This window comes from Palaemon carinicauda, chromosome 35 (assembly GCF_036898095.1).
Source record: "Palaemon carinicauda isolate YSFRI2023 chromosome 35, ASM3689809v2, whole genome shotgun sequence".
Classification (NCBI taxonomy): domain Eukaryota; kingdom Metazoa; phylum Arthropoda; class Malacostraca; order Decapoda; family Palaemonidae; genus Palaemon; species Palaemon carinicauda.
The window spans coordinates 30,151,197-30,173,926 of NC_090759.1; the positions used below are offsets into that span (position 1 = coordinate 30,151,197).

General features: G+C 39.9%; 1 protein-coding gene across 2 annotated transcripts in view; it reads right to left on the reverse strand.

The window, feature by feature from the left end:
* Positions 1-327: 327 nt before the first annotated feature.
* The window catches only part of LOC137627679 (zinc finger protein 160-like), a 147,650-nt gene continuing 125,247 nt past the window's right edge, over positions 328-22,730 (reverse strand). The window contains exon 14 of one of the 2 annotated variants that reach the window (XM_068358875.1): positions 328-1,973. In XM_068358875.1, the coding sequence (XP_068214976.1) occupies positions 790-1,973 (1,184 nt within the window). In that variant the 3' untranslated portion in view covers positions 328-789. Of the gene's footprint in view, positions 1,974-11,626; positions 12,562-22,730 lie in introns of those variants that run through there. The other variant, XM_068358877.1, reaches the window with a different exon arrangement.

The window sequence follows — 22,730 nt, forward strand, 5'->3', positions numbered from 1 at the left end:
CATCAGCTCCAGGTATATCAATCAAATTATTCTCTTCATATCTCCTATTCATAACCTCACTAAAGTGTTCCATCCAACGTTGTCTTTCTTCATCTTCTGCTGCTATAACAGAGCCATCTCTCTTTTTGATGGGTATATGCTTCTTTGCCCCAGTCAAGATTTCAATAATAATTCTATGAGCAATTCTTACACCATAGCCATTTCCTGAATTCATAGCTTTGTCAGCCTCATCTGCTTTACTGTCTTTACTGGCTTTTCTTTTGACCTCACTATCAATACTGGAATACTTTCTTAAGGTTAGGCAATTCAACACAATCATAAATAAATTTAATTGCTGTATCATTCAAATACTTATACTCTGCATTTATTGAATAACTCACTAGGATGAAACATATATTGAGCATAGAGATATTTAATTGAAATTAATAAATCTTCAAAAATATTTGCTGCAATATTTTAAACATTTATGGAACTATAAATTAACCCTGATATGATGTGGGCATTACAGAATAGAAACTTTTGAATGGTATTCAAAATGAAATGTCTTGAATTGAGGTATAAAACCCCAATGAATTATAAACATACAAAATATTCATGAGGTAATACTGTTTACAAAATTCAATTTATATCTATATACAGAAATTCACAATAAATAAAACTCTATATGTACATCTCGGCATCAATTAGATTAACTAAAAATATCATAAGAATAAAAGAAACACGACTAGCTCATTTTTAGTACTAGAAACTTCTCTGTATATCAATAGAAAACTTAAATTGAAGAGTTTCTTATTGAGGAATGTGATCATGCTTTATGAATTCATCCTTACACTGAAACTCACTAGAGCAAATATCACACGTATAAAGCTCAAAAGTGTGAACAGATGAATCTCCAAGAAAGTCTGCATATACCAGAGTACTTTCCCCTTTAATGTCAGGAATGTCACTGCAAACTGAGCCATCTTGAATGACAATTGTTCTGTGTTCAGATATCTCACTTGTAGAATGAGCTGGCACTCCTTCCTCTTCTTCCACTGAACTATTATGAGAGGTTATGGCTTGGCAATCTCCCTCACTATAATCTGATATGTCATAACTCACACATGTTGAAACAGCTACTGCAGGAGCAATGGGCTTACCACTCTCATCTCTTGCTGCTGTAGTATCGAGAATTTTGGTATCTAGTTTTGGCTCTTCACAATATATTGATGTCACACAATGCTGTTTACGCATGTGAGCAGCAAGTCCAGTATTATTTTTGAATTTACAATTGCAAATATTACATGATCTAACAATGGTCTTCTGGCTGAGTTCATGAGTCTTCATGTGCATTTTCAAATTCCAGTTATTAGCATGAGCCTTACCACATAACTTGCAAAGTAGATTTTTCTCTTTCAAGTGTATACAATGAATGTGTCTTTTCAGATGGGGCTTTGCTTTAAAGCTTTTTTCACAATAGTTACACACATATGGACGACTGCTAAAATGATAACGCTCATGACGTTCCAATGATGACGGAATTGCAAACGTTTTCCTACAAAACTTACACTTAAAGCTTCCAGTCCCTTGATGTTTTGCTTCATGCTCCTTATGGTTAGAGTGGGATTTAAACTGTTTTGAGCAAAATTTACATTTGTAAGGACTAAATCCGTGATGGACCTTTTTAACGTGATCTTTGAGTTTAGTGGCATCAGGAGCCTTGTAACTGCAATATGGACAAGGTCCCAACCGCTCTCCATTATGACGCCAAATTTTGTGATATCTTAGAGCTTGTCGCTGTGTGAATTCCTTACCACATTCATCACATTGAAAGCATTGTTTTGAACCCGTGAGAGATTCTGGCTGCTCAACTAAAGACTTGGATGTTTCCTGAGAGATTTCTATATGGTCTTTATTTGGAATCTCAGCATTAAGAAAGATACTTCTTGATGGTTCAAGCCTCACCTCTCCTGGGGTAGATTCACCACTTCCTCCTGTAGGTAGTAAAATCATAAAGAAATAATTATACCTGACAATAACTCTATAAATCACATATACAGAAAGGGTAATCATGATGCTACAGATTATTATGGCTATATTTTTCTTCGGTACTGATGTAAATGAAGTAAAGCTGCCTGTGTACAGTATTCAACTGTATGGACAGGGTCTGAGGAAGAAATGTGCTGTCATCTAAGAAATAGTCTTTAAAATCTGTATTTATAGCATATCAGATTACATAGAGTACAAAGAACTTTTAAAAATATAAATTGTGGAGTTAGCACATACTTCATAGTAAACAAGAGGACTGTTATACAGAAATGGTGGGGTAAACAATTTGGTTATGACACCTAGCTTGATGTCAATGCAAAATCTAAGTCCCATCTCATGAAGGAAATGTATGAATCTAGATCTCAAAATGAAAAAAGAAAAAAAAATATATATATATACTGTATATTGTAACTTATCATGAGACTACGAGTACACTCTTGGTTGTGTCCTTGGTTAAGTCTTATGTTTAATCCACGCACTTCCTATGGTTGGGTATCACTTGCAATGGTCCTTCTAAGAGACACTGTAAGCAGTATATGAGGGCCTTCCAGTTTTAGTGAGTACTGAACAGGAAAGGTTTCTGTCTTCCCCTTTTCACTGATTTGAATTCATGAATTGGGTTATAAAGCTAGCATTTGGATCTAGGAGGTCATTCAGCACCCATGTGTAACTGGGATGAAACTGTTGCATTAACAAATAAAACATTAATTCCTTTGAGTCTTATAAGTCTAACAGATATTTCTTTTCCAATTTTTACCATTCAATAAAGAGCATAAAACCTTGGGAAACTCACTTGATTCTTAAAATGAACCACAAGTTTTGTAAAGAATAGATATAATAATAATTATGGTTAGAGTACTTGTCGTGTGAATTCTGGGATCCTCAGGGACATAGGTTTGAATCCTCACCACACCGGTGTTCCCTTGGGTAAAGTTCTTTACCATGATTACCTTAGTCCATTCATCTGATATAGAGTACTTATACTCAATTGGTAGGGCCTAGATATGAGTAAAATGGCAAACTAAATAATGATGGATACAAATCAAGGAATTAACACCACTAACGTAATGGAACTTCTAGAAATAGAAGGGCTTCATCAAGTAGTCAGGTATACAACTCCAGGAAGGCAGAGGAAGGTCAGATACTTGGCAGTCATCATTGAGAAACTGACCTTAATAGAAATCAAGAAGTAGCCTCACAGGGGACTTCAATGGCAGTATAACAAAGAAGAAAATGAACAAGGGAAGAAAATAAAGAGGTATGGATATGCTACATTCAGAATGGTCTAAAATAGAATGCATAAAATCTGGCAACAATTCCCCACAGACAGAAAAGAGACTTGCCAATCAAATACAAAAAAAATGAAGAAGAAAAACTGGGTATCTAAAACTTGAAGAGAAGAAATAGGAAGAGGTATGACAACACCCAAGAAGAACCACATGACCCACTCAGGCTGCTAAAAGAAGTGGTAACTGCAGATGGAGACAACATCAACAACCCACAGTACAATGGCCAGCAAGACACTGAAATAGAATTGACTGATGACATGGCAGAACATCTGAGCAAAATACGACATTGGATGAAAGATGAAAGAGGAAGATTAAATATACCAGCCCTAAAAGCCTACAACCAGAAGAAACTAAAGGAAAAAACAGGAAGTCAACTAAATATTGAGACTAATCTACACTGGTATTATCACAAAAAATAAACCAATAACCTCGCACATGCAGGAGGAAGACTAGTTGTGCCATTAATGGCGATAAAGATACCAACATCACAACCCAATGAGCAGAGTCAAAGACAACCTCCTTGGAAAAGGAGATTGGAAAACCAAATAACAGAAATGAGAGCTGACTTGAATAAACAGTGGCAAGATATGGAAGGAAATGAATGAGAAATACAAAGTGCAGGAGATGGGCCTGAACAATATAAGAGAAGATATCAGACAAAGAATAAAGGTAAAGGCACAGAACACCCAGAGATATGTAAACAGAAATAAAGGATATCAGCAGGACAAACTCTTCGAAAAAAATCATTAGTGCCTATATAGCCAACTAAATGGTTAAGTGGAATGATCCAAAAGATTCTGAGAAGGCATATGAAATAATCCAATGGGCCACAATAAATGAGCAAATGGCTAAAAGATATAAAAAGTAATGAAAATGGAAGAGTTAAGCAAAGGTTCTCTGATATCATGACCAAGGCTATAAAAAACCAGCTGAAGAAAACTCCAAACTGGAAAGCCCCAGGCCCCTGATGAAGTTCATGGTTCCTGGCTCAAAACTTCAGAGCCGTTCATACAAGAATGACAAAACAAGCCCAGCATTGTATCCAACATTACCAAGCACCTGAATAGATGACCACAGGAAAGACTTGTGTATTTCAAAAAGAAAAAATTTAAAGGTAATATAACAAGCAATTACAGACCAATTACCTGCCCAACAATAATATGGAAGCTACTAACATGCATCATCAGTGAAAAACTGTATATCTACTTAGGAGGAAATAACACCATACCCAGCTAGAAACAGAATGCAGAAGGAAATGCAGAGGCACACAAGACCCGCTACCAACAGACAAAATGGTAATGAATAGCAAAAAAAGGAAAAGCAACCTGAGTATGTCATGGATAGACTACAAGAAAATCTTCAACATGATACCATACTGATGGATGATAGAATACTTAAAGATAAACTATACTTAAATGTTCTGGAAAATAGTTGGCAGACATCAACAAGGGGATTCACTATCCCCACTACTCTTCACAGTAGCTGTAATTCCCATGAAAAGAGTGCTGGAAAAGACCAAAGTTAGGCACCAACTGAGCAAAGGAGGTAGCAGAATAAACCTGATTGTACCAACCGTGTGTCACACGATCGTACATAGTTCATTTTGTGTATATATTGCTTGTATCTTCGCTCTCCCCTCGCACTAAAAAGAACCTGAAAAAACATGTCTGTTTTTCTCAGAGGTAACGGTGTTGATTTTGAACATGAAATTTCCTGTTGCCTTGAGCTTTTGTATATAAAGGAGAGTGTTCTATAATAAACTCACTCAGTTGCTTTCATTCTGTCTTTGAGTCACAACCTTCTCTCGGCCCGTCATATAATGTTCATGAATGACAAAAAAAGCTGTCTGAGAAAGATGCTTAGGAAATATACATGCTAATCCAGAAGGTAAGAATTGTATCAGGAGACATCAAAGATGCAATTTGGAATAAAAGATGTGCTCTAGTTAATATAGAGAAAGGAAAAGTAACAAGAACAGAAGGGATAAAGGTGCCAGATGGACATGTTATCAAGGATATAGATGAAGCAAGCTATAATGAAGGCAAAGCTTAACTCTGGAAATATGATGGTCTATAAACCCCTGGGCAGTGCCAGTAATCAGGCACAGTGCTGGAATAGTGGAGTGGAAGAAGTCAGAGCTATGCAACACGGATAGGAAAATTAGAAAGGTAATGATTACGTACCAAGCAGTGCAGCCAAGAGCAAATATTGACAGGCTCTATATACCAAGCAGTGGAGGAGGAAAAGGACTCTTCAGTATTTAACATTGTGTCTATATTGAAAGTAGAGCATTGGGGCAGTACCTTAGAGTGCATGGGAAGAAAACTCGATAAAGGAGAATGAAGACCCAGAAGTGTATGAGGAGAGAACAGGGAAAAAAAAAAAAGACTAGAAGAATAGAAAAGAAAACTAGTGCATGGACACTTTCTGAGACAAACTGAAGAATTTATCATTAGGGAATCATGGCAATGGCTACAGAGAAAAGACCTTAAGAAGGAAACTGAAGAAATGATAATGGCAGCACAAGATATATTCAATGAGCAATAGATGGAGCTAACATCTCGTCTAAGTGTAGGAAATGTATGGCAAAAGAAGAAACGTCAACCACATCGCCAGTGAAGGTTCAGTACTTGCTCAAAATCAATATTAAAACAACAATACAGTGGCTAAAACTCTCCACTGGAGTCTATATAGAAAATATCAAATACAATGCAGCAATAAATGGTATATCAACCTCAAGCTGTGATAGAAAGTGATCACACTAAATTACTCTGGGACTACAGTACAAGGACAGACAGGGTGATACAAACACATCGACCAGACGTCACTCTGGACTCCAGCTTCGCTGATATCTCTTCTAAGTCAAGAACGAGGGTTTATATTTGTGTAGGAACAAAATGCATATACAGTATGTAGGTAAATGTATATATAACATCAAAACCAAACTCCTCAATAAAATAATCATAGTATTATAAAGATAAAAGGATTAGAAAAAAAACACTCACTAGAGGACTATTTTCTTTCCTCCAAAAATATGTAACTAATAGGACTGGATGAGGAAACCCTTCTAACCCCTTTCAGGTATGTACAGCATTTTCAAACTGCCACTATCAGAATATTAATGACAATACAGTATCTTAATTAATAAACACTAAGTAGAAAGTAAAATGGTTAAAAAATACCATCCCAATATCAAACAATGAGAAGAAAAGCTCCAACATAAAATATAATTGTTTACATTCCAGACTGCCATAGGACCTGTGCAGTGGCAAGGCAACTAAGCAGGAAAAAAACTTCCAGAATAACCCCAAACCAAAGGAAATTCAAAATAAAAAAATACTGCAGGGTACACTTTTACCACTCATAAGGAAAAATCCTGGGGCTTTTCATTGAAGTTATATCGCTCTGGCAAGGCTGAAATTGAGAGGCCAAAGAGGTGGCAGTGGTGCTATAGGAGCTTCAATTAGGGGCTACCCTCATTGGGTTGAGGCTCCTACACTGCCTATTCCCAGAGGAGATGACATTTAGTTTCTTACTTTGTTAAACATCAAAAGCTCGCTCTTCATTGATATAAGCAGTGACATAGAGGTAGCATCAAAATAAAGTTATATACTTTACATGAAAGACTTATTGCCATTTATACCACAATATGTAACTTTCTTACTACATTACACTGATTAAAAACAAAATTTTAATAATGAAACTCATCTTACACCGTACAAGCCTGTGAGTCACAGTGCTAGTATTCTCAAAGCACAAACACCAGCTTCTCAACCTTAAAAATTTGAAATCAAAGTTTTTTTTTTTTCTCTCTACCCTATATCCCTTATTTCCAAGCTGTTACCTGGTGTCTGACTCTCCTCTTCATAAGAGGAAGATAAAACCTTCCACCTCTACAACTACAACTATTCTTTTGAAATCATTGAGTGTTGGGAGAAGGGTGGGAAATAAGTGACACCCTGGAACTGGACCCGGAACCCTGACACAAAGGTTGGGTTGACAAATCAAGGAGGCAAACACTGGCACTGGGTCATGGATTGGGGTCACAGCAGGGACAAGGGAAACACTTACCAACCACTGGATTCCCTGACACAGAGGGAAACCATCACTCCCTTTGCCACTGGGGCCACAAGAGAAACAAGTCACAGGGGATACTGGGAGAGAGGTAACCTTGGCTACCACCCTCCATGTTCATGGAGGGCCTACCTGAAAGTCCTACGGAAGTCTAAACCTTCCTCAGGTCAAACTTGTTGTTCACAGCCTGCACGGTCACAGCAGTAGGCCCTTCAGCCTCCGAAGGAGAGCGGAATATACTCAACAGTTCCCAACGCACAAACAAAACCTGAAAAGGATTCCGATGTCGATTTTCTCTCTCATAACCACCGTGGCATAAGTGCAGGGGGGCAGTAGCAGACCTCCCCATACTGTGGAGAATGACAGCAACCTTTGCCAGTGTCTTCTTGGCCGTTGCCTAGTCCTACTCCTGCAAACGCATAGCGTGCTTAGCCATTCAGGGCAATGCCTGGCACAACCCGTAAGGCCATAATTGAAACTCGGGGGCAAGAACACACATGTGAACAGACATGTCCCTCGAATCACAAAAAATGTGGAACCACAGTCGGCTTCGCCAGCAACAGCTGATGCGTCCGCCCATTCACTGCAACACAAAGATCTTGTTTCCATTCCATTATTCAACGACCCAACACTTAAGAAAAAAAAACAATAGTTTTGGCAAGTGCCGTAAATTTAATACAGTATGTCCATATGTCACAGTGGTCGAAGCAAAAGTGTATTATTAGCTGACTGGATGGAGGTGGGGCTCTTTGGCCCTCACCCTCTCCAGTTGGACTGCTCATTATCCATTTTCAACGACCGATTTCAACTTGTGCTGAGGTAATCTATCTCCCCCATAATTAAAGGACAAGTGTTTGTATGAACATAGGAACAAATGTATAAAGTGTTAACTATACTAACCAAAATGGAATTACAGAACAGCATACCAGAAAATGTGCAAATAATTGTGAACTTTGCCTTTTTTAGTGGAGACATGAAATATGAACAAAAAATAGAGACTACTCTAGTGCTTAATGAGTGTGAATCAGCATCATCAAAACAATGCTACAGGTATTTTGGGGTTACTTCAAACTCTATCGACATTTTTATTTCTTGACCAACAAAAATTTGAAAAGGAAATTTTCATAGTACTGTATTTTAATTTTTTATAAGTATTATTTTATTCATAAGAGACTCAAGAGAAAAGATTGATGAAAAGCTGAAAGATGAACAAGCAAGATTTAAAAAAGGTAGAGGTTGCACTGACCAAATTTTCATTTCAAGACATTGTACAGCAATGCATAGAATATAGAAATCCCCGTTTGATGGTATTTGTAGACTATGAAAAAGCCTTTGATAATGTGCATCGGCCAATTTTGTAGTCCTGCGTTATTATGGAATTCCTCTTAAATATGTAAATTTGATTAAGTCTGTTCATGAGCATAGCAATTGCAAAGTTAATGTTAATGGAGTCTTATCAAATGAATTTCCAGTGACCAGCGGAGTACTCCAAGGGAATGTATTGGCAACTACGTTGTTTATCCTCCTCATAGATTTTGTAATGTGTAGAACAGTCAGAGATGGGAGGGAAGGATTGAACTGGATTAGTGATAGGAATTTAGCAGACCTAGAGTATGCTGATAATGCTGTCCTTGTTAGCAGAACACCACAGGATTTGCAATGCTTGCTTACCAGAATGCATGAAATATCACACGAGGTTGGGCTCAAGATAAATAGAAGAAAGACAGAGATGATGAGAACGGAGTATGCAATGGAAGATGAAATATCATTGGAAGGAGAAGCGATTAATGAGATAGAATCCTTTAAGTACTTAGGAACTATGATCTCCAATACAAAGTCTTTAGAATTAGAGTTTAGTGAAAGACTGAAAAAAGCAAATCAGACAATGGCTAGGTTAAGTAAAATTTGGAAATCAAAATGCCTGAAATTACATATAAAATCAGACTATATATCAGTTTAGTGAGATCGGTGTTACTCTAAGGACATGAGCTAGGTATGATAATAAAACAATCTCCAATAGATCTAGTAGATTTGAGAACAAACCCCTCAGAAGGATATTGGAAGTTAAATGGCAGGACAAGATTAGAAATAAAACTATAAGGGATATTACTCAATACCACATGTGGATGAGATCATGATGAAGGGTAGATGGAGATGGTTTGAGCATGCTCTTCGCACTCCCCAAGAGAGATTAGTTCACCAAACGTTCATCTGGGCTCCACAAGGGACTTGAAGAGTTGGAGGACCCAGGCCTACATGGTTGAGGACTATGAAGCGCAAAGTAGGAGATCATGAATGGAGAAGTATAGAAATGAATTAAAAGCTCAAGATAGAGACAACTGGCAAAATCTAACAGAGGCCCTTTGCATCAATAGACGAAGGAGGAGATGATGATGATGACGATGATGATTATTTTATCAATATATAGAAACTACATGTACCTTCTAGTGTGACTATTTTTCATATGGAAGTTATTTGTTCTTTCTAAACGTGATAGTGCAGATTATAGGCAATAAAGGTCTCAATTTTCCTGTTTGAATGAAAAAACTGTCTCATATTAAAACAAGTAGATGGAAATTTTCTCCAAAAAATTCTAGCTTTGAGAAAATGGCCTTCAAAGTTTTTTTTATAGAGATTGAGTGAATGGACTTTAGTATGAATGTGTGAGCTTTTACCAGTAATTTTCCTCACCACCTGGGATCGTAAGGACCTAACCATCATATTTTTGGGTTATTTACTATACAGTGTTGAGCTTCTACCTTTAAACCCAAAAATATTGCTCCCCACACACCGATATAATATACGCTACATGCACCAAATGCACACGAGGAAGCAAGACATGGCTATTACTATCATTATTACAAGCTATGTTATAACCCTAATTGGAAAAGCAGGATGCTATAAGCCCAGGAGCTCCAACAGGGGAAAATAGCCCAGTGAGGAAAGGAAGTAAATATACTACAAAATAAGTAAAGAACAATCAAAATAAAATAATTTAAGAACAGCAACAACATTAAATTAGATCTTCCATATATAAACTACAAACACTTCGAAAAAACAAGCTGAAGAGAAAGAAGATAGAATAGCATGTCCGAGTGTACCGTCAAGCAAGAGAACTGTAACCCAAGACACTGGAAGACCATGGTACAGAGGCTATAGCACTACCCAAGACTAGAGAACAATGGTTTGATTTTGGAGTGTCTTCTCTTAGAAGAGCTGCTTACCATAGTTAAACGAGTCTCTTCTATCCTTATCAAGAGGAAAGTAGCCACTGAACAATTACATTGCAGTAATTAAGTGAATAAGAATAGTTTGGTAATCTCAGTGTTGTCAGATGTATGAGGACAGAGGAAAGGAATAGGCCAGACTATTCGGTGTATGTGTAGGCAAAGAAAAAATGAACCGTAACCAGAGAGGGATCCAATGTAGTACCGTATGGCCAGCCAAAAGATCCAATAACTCTCTAGCATTAGTATCACAACGGGTGGCTGGTGCCCTGGCCAACCTACTACCTACAATAAAATATTTCTGTCGTGAGATTATAAATTGCTAGCCACATCTCATTAATATATAAAAAAGCAGACAAAGAAATTGGAAGAGCATATACGAATACAGTACAGTACATACCTTATCAAATATAAGAAAACCAATTATCTATTCCCCAGGAAATGAAAGAAAATGATGGAATAACTGTATATGAGGTACCAAAATAAATAGCTTTCCATGGATGTTTTGAAGAAAATGTAAGTAGATACATAGGTCAGAAAATGGTTGCGTGCTGGACAGGGCACACTTGCAGTAATATATACAAAGGACTTTTATGCAATAAAAATACATTTTTTTTTCATTTGAAAAAACAAAATTGAAACATCAAATATGGTTATCCAAGCCAAAAATGTAATAATCTGAATTTTCAAAATTCCAAACCAGAGGTCATGAGCTATAGTCCTTAAATAAAAATACTTTAACACTGTGTAATGCAAACAATTACAGAACACTGATCCCACTACAGTAACAATATTTTTCATAAGAACAGATTTGTTAAACTAAGTAAAATCCAGTATAACACTTGCAGTGACTGAATAAAAAAAAATCGATCACAGAAATGTAAGAATAAAAACCTTGTACTTTACATTTACCAACAGGATTTGACATTCCTTTTATTATTGTATTATATGAATATTTGTTGAGGTTACATGCACAGCTCTGTAAAGCCAAATAAAATAAACATGACGTACTTGAATAGAAATTTAATTCAATGTGAATTATGGACCACTAGAATATATAAACACTTCATGCTCAGTAGTTGTATGATCTGTTAACAAATCAAGAGATTCAAAAAGCAGTCCACACAAACTACAAGAGAAGACTTCAACCATTAATGGATCTACAGGAGGCGATGGATCTAAAATATGCTCAATTGCTTCTTCACTTCCAAGTGATACTCCAACTAACATCATTGGATGTCGCATTCGCATATGGGCTGCTAGTCCAGCCTTCCCTCGAAATGTACTGCCACAATGAATACAAACATTTGGGTAACCAATATTTACATAACTATGGGTTTTCATATGAACCTGTAAGTTCCAATTGTTGATATGAGTAGACCCACATATAGTACATGAAAAACGTTTATCTTGATAATGAACAGCCCTGAGATGAATACGTAATCGATTTTTCTGCTTAAATGCCATACCACACTGACTACAAACATAAGGCCTTTTTAAACTATGGATCTCAGAATGTTGTTCTAGATCTGACAATATCAAAAATGTCTTATTACACTGAGTACACACATGTTTTCCTGAATTTGTGTGCCTTGCAACATGATTCCTGTAAGTGGATCGAAATTTAAAAGAAGCATTGCAAAATTCACACACATACGGACGTAAATTTGAATGTGTTCGCAGATGCACAGATAGCTTGGCCTTGTCTGCTGCCCAATAGCTGCAATGAGGACATGCTGCTTTCCGTTCTCCTTTATGAATATACACATTATGGTATTGGAGGCCTATCTTCTGAGCAAAGCTTCTGCCACATTTGGTGCACACAAATTTACGACCTTTATCAGTGCGCTGGCCTTTGCAACAATGTGCTAGAAACTGCTCCTTATTGAGAAATAGTTTGCGGCAATAGCGACAAGACACAGCAGCCATTTCTCCTTTGAACTCTGCAAGAAGAGACCCATCATCCTTTCAACCTAATCTCACAAGATAAATTTAATTCTAAGAAAAATATAATCTTAATATACATAACCAAATTTATTCAGACAGGGGCTTACAAAGTGATGTTTATGTATTTTTTTTATAAAAGCTTAAGATGCACTAAGGAGTTACATACTATATGGTAATTCTTTTTTATGAAAAATCAATAAGTTTGCAATTTAAATATGTCAAATACTTGGTGTATATAACTGTAAAGTGTTTAGAAGAAAGTTCTTTCAACAGAAAATTACTATTACAATGCTCCATCCAATAAATCTGTTAATAGATCTTCCTTTTTGTTTGCCAATAAAAATATTTTTCTTTCCGAAGACAAATTACTCTCTTTTATATGCATTTGAAATAATTCTCTCTTAAACTCTAGCAATACACAGTTTCTTTCATATCTAGAATGACAAAAGTACATTGTCAAAAAACTCAATGAAAGTGAAGAAAAGAACTTTTGAAGTTCTCACTTCCTTAATATGACAAAATTGAGATTCTGGACATATCTAGGCACACTTTGAAGGAAGTAATAACAATTCAAAAGTTTTCAAGTTTTAAAATGTTATTTTCATTAGTAAAATAAATTTTTGAATATACTTACCCGATAATCATGTAGCTGTCAACTCTGTTGCCGACAGAAATCTACGGTCGGGATACGCCAGCGATCGCTATACAGGTGGGGGTGAACACCACAGCGCCATCTGTGGTCAGGTACTCCAGTACTTCTTGTCAACACCACCTCAATTTTTTCCTCGGTCCACTGGTTCTCTATGGGGAGGAAGGGTGGGTCAATTAAATCATGATTATCGGGTAAGTATATTCAAAAATTTATTTTACTAATGAAAATAACATTTTTCAATATTAATCTTACCCGATAATCATGTAGCTGATTCACACCCAGGGTGGTGGGTGGAGACCAGCATACATGTTAACAAAGAAGCTAAGTATCCCGTATTTTATTTTATTAGTTATTCAAAAATAACATAAAATAAATAAGTACCTGGTAAGGAATACGACTTGAACCATTACTCTGCCTTTATTAAGTACGTCTTCCTTACTGAGCGTAGCGGTCCTCTTAGGATGCTGAACGACTCTTAGGTGCTGAAGTATAAAGGGCTGCAACCCATACTAAAGGACCTCATCACAATCTTTAACCTCGGCGCTTCTCAAGAAAGAATTGACCACCCGCCAAATCAACAAGGATGTGGAAGGCTTCTTAGCCGACCGTACAACCCATAAAAAGTATTCAAGAGAAAGGTTAAAAAGGTTATGGGATTATGGGAATGTAGTGGCTGAGCCCCCGCCTACTACTGCATTCGTTGCTACGAATGGTCCCAGGGTGTAGCAGTTCTCGTAAAGAGACTGGACATCTTTGAGATAGAATGATGCAAACACTGACTTGCTTCTCCAATAGGTTGCATCCATAACACTCTGCAGAGAACGGTTCTGTTTGAGGGCCACTGAAGTAGCCACAGCTCTCACTTCATGTGTCCTTACCTTCAGCAAAGCAAGGTCTTCTTCCTTCAGATGAGAATGTGCTTCCCTAATCAGGAGCCTGAATAGGTAAGAAACTGAGTTCTTAGACCTTGGAAGAGAAGGCTTCTTGATAGCACACCATAAGGCTTCTGATTGTCCTCGTAAAGGTTATGACCTTTTTAGATAGTACCTAAGAGCTCTAACTGGGCAAAGTACTCTCTCCAGTTCGTCCCCCACCAAGTTGGATAGGCTTGGGATCTCGAACGACTTAGGCCAAGGACGTGAAGGAAGCTCGTTTTAGCAAAAAACCGAGCTGCAAGGAACATGTAGCCGTTTCAGATGTGAAAACTATGTTCCTGCTGAAGGCGTGGATCTCACTTACTCTTTTAGCTGTTGTCAAGCACACGAGGAAAAGAGTTTTTAATGTGAGGTCCTTAAAAGAGGCTGATTGGAGAGGTTCAAATCTTGATGACATAAGGAACCTTAGGACCACGTCTAGATTCCAGCCTGGAGTGGACAACCGACGTTCCTTTGAGGTCTCAAAAGACCTAAGGAGGTCCTGTAGATCTTTGTTGGTGGAAAGATCCAAGCCTCTGTGGCGGAAAACCGCTGCCAACATACTTCTGTAACCCTTAATCGTAGGAGCTGAAAGGGATCTTACGTTCCTTAGATGTAACAGGAAGTCAGCAATCTGGGTTACAGTGGTACTGGATGAGGAAACTGCATTGGCCTTGTACCAGCTTCGAAAGACTTCCCCTTTAGACTGATAGACTCTGAGAGTGGATGTCCTCCTTGCTCTGGCAATCGCTCTGGCTGCCTCCTTCGAAAATCCCCTAGCTCTTGAGAGTCTTTCGAAAGTCTGAAGGCAGTCAGACGAAGAGCGTGGAGGTTTGGATGTACCTTCTTTACGTGAGGTAGACGTAGAAGGTCCACTCCTAGAGGAAGAGTCCTGGGAATGTCGACCAGCCATTGCAGTACCTCTATGAACCATTCTCTCGCGGGCCAGAGCGGAGCCAACCAACGTCAGCCGTGTCCCTTTGCGAGAGGCGAACTTCTGAAGTACCCTGTTGACAATCTTGAACGGCGGGAATGCATACAGGTCGAGATGGGACCAATCCAGCAGAAAAGCATCCACGTGAACTGCTGCTGGGTCTGGAATCGGAGAACAATACAACGGGAGTCTCTAGGTTATCGAGGTAGCGAACAGATCTATGGTTGGCTGACCCCACAGGGCCCAAAGTCTGCTGCAAACATTCTTGTGAAGGGTCCACTCTGTGGGGATGACCTGACCCTTCCGGCTAAGGCGATCTGCCATGACATTCATATCGCCCTGAATGAACCTCGTTACCAGCGTGAGCTTTCGATCTTTTAACCAGATGAGGAGGTCCCTTGCGATCTAGAACAACTTCCACGAATGAGTCCCTCCCTGCTTGGAGATGTAAGCCAAGGCTGTGGTGTTGTCAGAGTCCACCTCCACCACCTTGTTAAGCTGGAGGGACTTGAAGTTTATCAAGGCCAGATGAACCGCCAACAGCTCCTTGCAATAGATGTGAAGTGTCCTTAACTCCTGATTCCATGTTCCCGAGCATTCCTGTCCGTCCAAAGTCGCACCCCAGCCCGTGTCTGATGCGTCAGAGAAGAGACGGCGGTCGGGTTTCTGAACAGCCAAAGGTAGACTTCCTTGAGAAGAAAGCTGTTCTTTCACCACGTGAGAGTAGACCTCCTCTCTTCGGAAACAGGAACTGAGATCGTCTCTAGCGTCATGTCCTTTATCCAGTGAGCCGCTAGATGATACTGAAGGGGGCGGAGGTGGCGTCTCCCTAACTCGATGAACAGGGCCAGCGATGAAAGTGTCCCTGTTAGACTCATCCACTACCTGACTGAGCATCGGTTCCTTCTCAGCATGCTCTGGATGCAATCTAGGGCTTAGTAGATCCTTGGGGCCGACGGAAAAGCCCGAAAAGCTCGACTCTGAAGATCCATACCCAGGTAGACAATGGTCTGGGATGGGACGAGCTGGGATTCCTCAAAATTGACCAGGAGGCCCAGTTCCTTGGTCAGATCCATAGTCCATCTGAGAATCTCCAGACAGCGACGACTTGTGGGAGCTCTTAAAAGCTAGTCGTCTGACGGAGCCGGACACAAGATCATGGTACTGCTGCACAGTCTGTGAACTGTCAACCATGGGGAAGCGAGGAAGTACAGCGACAACCCGAAGCTGTCTAGACTGTCTGGGTCGTACAGACAACTCCTAATCGGGTTGCTGAGGTTGCCGCACTGCGTCACAACAAGTCACTTCTGCTGGTTGTTGAACGTCTTCCCAGTGACACACTGACTCCGTAAACAAAAAATCCTCTAACAAGGACTAAGCTTGGACTGCATGTCTTGCAACAAAGCTCAAGGTCTATGGGAGCAGGTGTGGTAACAGACGGGGTTAGCGACTGAAGTGGAACCATTACCCTCCCTGGAAGCATGTTATGCTTAAATAAAAGTCCATAGGAGGCTAAGCAGCTAAAGGCTCCTCTCCAAATGACAGAGTCCTCAAGGGAATATCAGAAGGAGGGAGAATAGCACTTTCTCATCTACAGGAACCATATCCGAGAAAAGCTAAGTTCTCTCAGTGAGGGTTTCACTGGTGCAAAAGCAGCAGACTAGAAGGCAACGTTATGAAACTGCTTGACAGTCTAGTGAGTTGGCAACAACCAAAGATGTGTGACTGAGGAGCATGCGGTAAGGTATGCAGAGCATGCTGTATGCAGAGCATGCTGTATGTAGAGCATGCTGTAAGGTAAGCAGAGCATGTTGCATGGCGTGCGGCTTATGCTGCATGGGATGAGGCTCATGCTGCATGGGATGAGGCTCATGCTGCATGGTATGAGGCTCATGCTGCATGGGATGAGGCTCATGCTGCAAGGGATGAGGCTCATGCCGCATGCGTTGAGGAGGATGCCGCATAGTATGAGGCTCCTGCCTCATGGGTTGAGGCGGTTGCCGCATAGCATGAGGCTCCTGCCTCATGGTTTGAGGAGGATGCCGCATAGCATGAGGCTCCTCATAGCATGAGACTCCTGCCTCATGGGTTGAGGAGGATGCCGCATAGCATGAGGCTCCTGCCTCATGGGTTGAGGAGGATGCCGCATAGCATGAGGCTGCCTCATGGGTAGAGGAGGTTGCCGCATAGCATGAGGCTCCTGCCTCATGGGTTGAGGAGGATGCCGCATAGCATGAGGCTCCTGCCTCATGGTTTGAGGAGGATGCCGCATAGCATGAGGCTCCTGTGAGGTTCCTGCCTCAAGAGTTGCGTCTGCCTCAAGGGTTGAGGAGGTAGCTGCGCAGAGAAAGGCTCATGCTGTGAAGAATGCGGTTGCTGCATGCGTTGAGGCGGCTGCCTCATAGCATGAGGTTCCTGCCTCAAGAGTTGCGTCTGCCTCAAGGGTTGAGGAGGTGGCTGCGCAGAGAGAGGCTCTTGCCTCAAGAGTTGAGGCTCTTGCCTCAAGAGTTGAGGTTCTTGCCTCAAGAGTTGAGGTTCTTGCCTCAAGAGTTGAGGCTCTTGCCTCAAGAGTTGAGGTTCTTGCCTCAAGAGTTGAGGTTCTAGCCTCAAGAGTTGAGGCTCTTGCCTCAAGAGTTGAGGTTCTTGCCTCAAGAGTTGAGGCTCTTGCCTCAAGAGTTGAGGTTCTTGCCTCAAGAGTTGAGGTTCTTGCCTCAAGAGTTGAGGTTCTTGCCTCAAGAGTTGAGGCTCTTGCCTCAAGAGTTGAGGTTCTTGCCTCAAGAGTTGAGGCTCTTGCCTCAAGAGTTGAGGTTCTTGCCTCAAGAGTTGAGGTTCTTGCCTCAAGAGTTGAGGCTCTTGCCTCAAGAGTTGAGGCGGTTGCCGCATAGCATGAGGCTCCTGCCTCAAGGAAAGTGGAGGTTGCTGCATAGCGCTGGTACCTGGCAACTCCCAATGCGGCAGCTCACGCATGGAGGCAGGAGGAGCCTCAACATCATACGTCTGGCAGGGTGGACTGCGCAGAGGTGGAGGAGCGCTCGCAGAAGGAGGTGTGCTAACCTTCTCTGCCTGAAACTCCTGCATCAACACTGCAAGCTGAGACTGCATTGTCTGCAGCATAGACCACTAGAGTTTAAGAAAGACAACAACAAACTAGCTACTGTCCGTTGAGACTGAGGGTCTAAAACAGCTGGTGCGGCAACAGACGGAGTTACTGCCTGTTGCGATACCACCTTGCCTCTCTGGGAGGTGTGCAGTTGTCGTACTGCAGCAAGTCCGAACTGACCCAGTGCTAATGGCACCACCTAGGAGTTGGACTTGCGCGGAAGGGACCGACTTGCACTTAAAAGCTGCAAGATTTGGTCCATGGTTTCTGCGAGAAACCTCTTCCGCAGACGAGGAATAAAAGGGCTCTCTCGTCTTTGTGTGGGTGGGGTGATCACGTCGGCTACGTGAGTTGGTTACACCCGAAACCACGGAGGGAAACGTCTGTTCGTCGATCAAGGCCTGATGAACCCATAAGTCCTTCGACGTTACTTCTCCCCTGCTTGGGAGCTTGTAAGAGGTCCCAGACTAGGCGAACAACTGGCACGAACAGACGAACCCTCGAACGCAACACTGTAACACTTTGCGCTTATCACTTTATCACTTTTGATTTTCTGTTTGCACTTATTTCACTGAACTCGAAACTTTAAGTGGTTTGTACCTGAAACACGCAATTCTATCCTTCATTAAAAGTTAGTAATTGCGAAAACAGTATTACAATGTAACAGAAAAACATAATGAAAGATAAATAATTCAGTGGCTGGAAAAGAGACTAAACACTAGATTAAATAAACTACGTTTAAAATCTCTCACCGCATAAAGCCTGAGAACAAGAATAAAACTCTAGAAACGTTTACCTTCTTCCCCTAAAGAGACTAGGGAGAAGAGCAAAAACGATAACAACGTTACCCGCTTGAACGAAACGTTTATCCTCCTCTCTCTCCCTCCGTCTCTATCTCTCTCTCTCTCTCTCTTGACTTAGAACCTGAGAGATGAGCCCAATTATATATATCGTTAAAACATATTATTGTTAAAGGAAAAAAACTGAAAGATTTCCCAATAAAAAGTTCCTTTATTAGAATTAAAACCATTTAAGCTAAGAAAGAATGAACAAAACGATAGAATCGTTCTACTCTTACTGCAACGTGACACCGTGAATACTCTCTCTCTATCGTAACGATAGAGCGCAAGTTGAACGTTCTGAACGTCAACAACTGCAGAGACAAAACAAAACGTTAGTTCAACTTTGAAAACAGTACGAGACTATCAAAGAAATTCTTTCAAAAACATTAAAATAGCATAATATGTTAACGAAATGACGGGCTCAATGTTAATTAACTTCGGTTCCAAGAAAAGACCGCCTACTATTAGGAAAGGTCGAATATAAACAAATATAAAAATTAATTTTAATAAGTTTATAATAAAAGGAAGTTAATCGAAGAGGCCTATAAAAGGCGGAGAGATATAAAATAAATCTATAACTTTTGTTAAGCAAAATTAAGAAAGAGAGTCTATACTCTCTTCGACACCAACACTTCCGTCTAAGGGAAGGGTCGGCCATTAAAAGTGAAAGAGAGTTCATACTCTCTTCGTCACCAAAATTAAATCAAAAATTAAATCAAATTAATTCCAAAAACTTGCTAAGCTAATGATAAAGCTTCCTGAATAGCGAAGGCTAAACTCTAGAGCAAATACATCACCAAATCGTGAGCAATAATTCCAGAATCAACAGCGTATCCATGTAGGTCTAGCCGGAGGCACGACAGAGGAAAAATTGAGGTGGTGTTGACAAGAAGTACTGGAGTACCTGACCACAGATGGCGCTGTGGTGTTCACCCCCACCTGTATAGCGATCGCTGGCGTATCCCGACCGTAGATTTCTGTCGGCAACAGAGTTGACAGCTACATGATTATCGGGTAAGATTAATATTGAAAATATTGTACCTATATTCCATATGGGTGTAAAGTACTATATTAGTTTTATAATATGAACTGCATTTTATCAGGAAGTCAAACTTCAAGTCTTTTACATGGAAATAGCATTTGGTGCAAGCTTGGATGCTGAAACTTGTAAAAATTAACAGCAGATATGTGGGAGAGGGGTTTGAACTGTTCACTTAACTACCAGGCCCCCTTTTCCCTTAGGAAAATAGGAACAAATATGGGGATGGTTGGAGATATGATTATAATTAAAAGACCCCATGTTTGTAAATATTCTAGGAAAAAATAATGAATGATGAAATTCTGATATTTGTTCCTTCAAAAATACAAACCTTTTTCTTTTCTATGAAAGCTAACTCATTAGATGAAGGTAATGTCTATCTAAAACTGTATGACCGATAATGTTTCTCCCACCATGAACTGTCAGCTTTCTAGTTACATATGTAAGGGAGGTATGCCTCCTGTAGCTTAAGGTACTGCTTAGCATTCCTAATGCCAAGGGTAAAAGGGCCCTATGCTCGGATTTGCTTCTGAAAAAACCATACCCTGGAGCAACCATGATATCCCATTATAAGAGATGAAAACCAGATCCAGAGGTAGCAGTAGTATTGCAAACAGACCCAAATATGATAATGCTCTACCCATATCCCTTTGTTAAAAGTTAAGGGTTAGGAGCGGTATCTCAAAGTCAAAGTTAGAATGCATTATTAAATAACTTGACAAAATCAACTCAAATTACATTGCTGTTCAGAAAAGAGGGGAAGAAAATAAAATACATTTTCCTACTACTAAGATTTAAAGCTCCCTCATAAACCTTGAACATTCAATGGAGTGGAAAATTACACAATGTGTTGAATAGGCACCATAGGTCATAACATGTGTTCAAAGACTTGACGGTATAATACCCAAGGTAAAAATTAATTAAAAGTTGTCTGGTGTATCATACAGCTGCTCTCAATATCCACGGCACTGAAAAGTTCTTCTTGAATGTGATTAATGAGGTCATACCTGCTTTAGTGAGCTCTTACTCTAGGAAGAGGACAAATTTCCATCACCTGATGACCAGGAAGAAATGGGGCTCTTAGAGATGCCATTGCACTTGTCAGAAATAATAACCAGTCACTGACACAGACCTGATATATAAAAACTTGTCCTAGTAGTAAAACAAACTTCTTGAATTTCTTTATTTCTATCTGAAAGTAAAGAATGAAAGAGAATAAGAGGGATCTACAACTGTATAAGTACAATGGGATTGAAAGGAGATCATGAAACTCATTCACATCCATTCCCACAGCTGAAGCAATGAGAAAAATAGCCTTGAGAATAACACTTATCTAAAGCTACCCTCACAAGTTTCTCATGCCACTCTAGAAGCCTGAGTTTCTGATGTGGGCAAGACTGTCCAAAGCTATCCAAGAGAACGGAAGCTACAATCATGAGCATAGAGACCTTAACAAGGGATGAGCAACTCCATGCTATTCAAAAGTAGTTTTTGATAAAAATGATATTTTAATTATAAAATAAATTTTTGAATATACTTACCCGGTGAATATATATAGCTGCAACTCTGTTGCTCGACAGACAAAAAACTGTAAAAAACTCGCCAGCGATCGCTATACAGGTTGCGGGTGTGCCCATCAGCGCCAACTGTCGGCCAGATACCATACTCAATGTAAACAAAGACTCAATTTCTTCTCATCCCACTGCGTCTCTATTGGGGAGGAAGGGAGGGTCGTTTAATTTATATATTCACCGGGTAAGTATATTCAAAAATTTATTTTATAATTAAAATATCATTTTTAAATATTTAACTTAGCCGGTGAATATATATAGCTGATTCACACCCAGGGTGGTGGGTAGAGACCAGTTAAATATGTTTACATCTTATGAGCTAAGAGTTTTTATTTCATTTTAGAAGTTACCAATATAACAAAAACAAAATAAATAGGTACCTGGTAAGGAAGTCGACTTAGACGATTACTCTGCCTTATAAGTACGTCTTCCTTACGGAGCCTCGCGATCCTCTTAGGATGCTGACAGACCCCTAGGAGCTGAAGTATCAAGGGCTGCAACCCATACAACAGGACCTCATCAAACCCCTAATCTGGGCGCTCTCAAGAAATGACTTTGACCACCCGCCAAATCAACCAGGATGCGAAAGGCTTCTTAGCCTTCCGGACAACCCATAAAAACAACATTAAAAACATTTCAAGAGACAGATTAAAAGGATATGGAATTAGGGAATTGTAGTGGTTGAGCCCTCACCCACTACTGCACTCGCTGCTACGAATGGTCCCAGTGTGTAGCAGTTCTCGTAAAGAGACTGGACATCTTTCAAGTAAAATGACGCGAACACTGACTTGCTTCTCCAATAGGTTGCGTCCATTATACTTTGCAGAGATCTATTTTGCTTAAAGGCCAAGGAAGTTGCTACAGCTCTAACTTCGTGCGTCTTCACCTTAAGCAAAGCTCGGTCTTCCTCACTCAGATGTGAATGAGCTTCTCGTATTAACAATCTGATAAAGTATGACAAAGCATTCTTTGACATAGGCAAGGATGGTTTCTTAACTGAACACCATAAAGCTTCAGATTGGCCTCGTAAAGGTTTAGTACGCTTTAAATAGAACTTAAGAGCTCTCACAGGGCATAAGACTCTTTCTAGTTCATTGCCTACGATCTCCGATA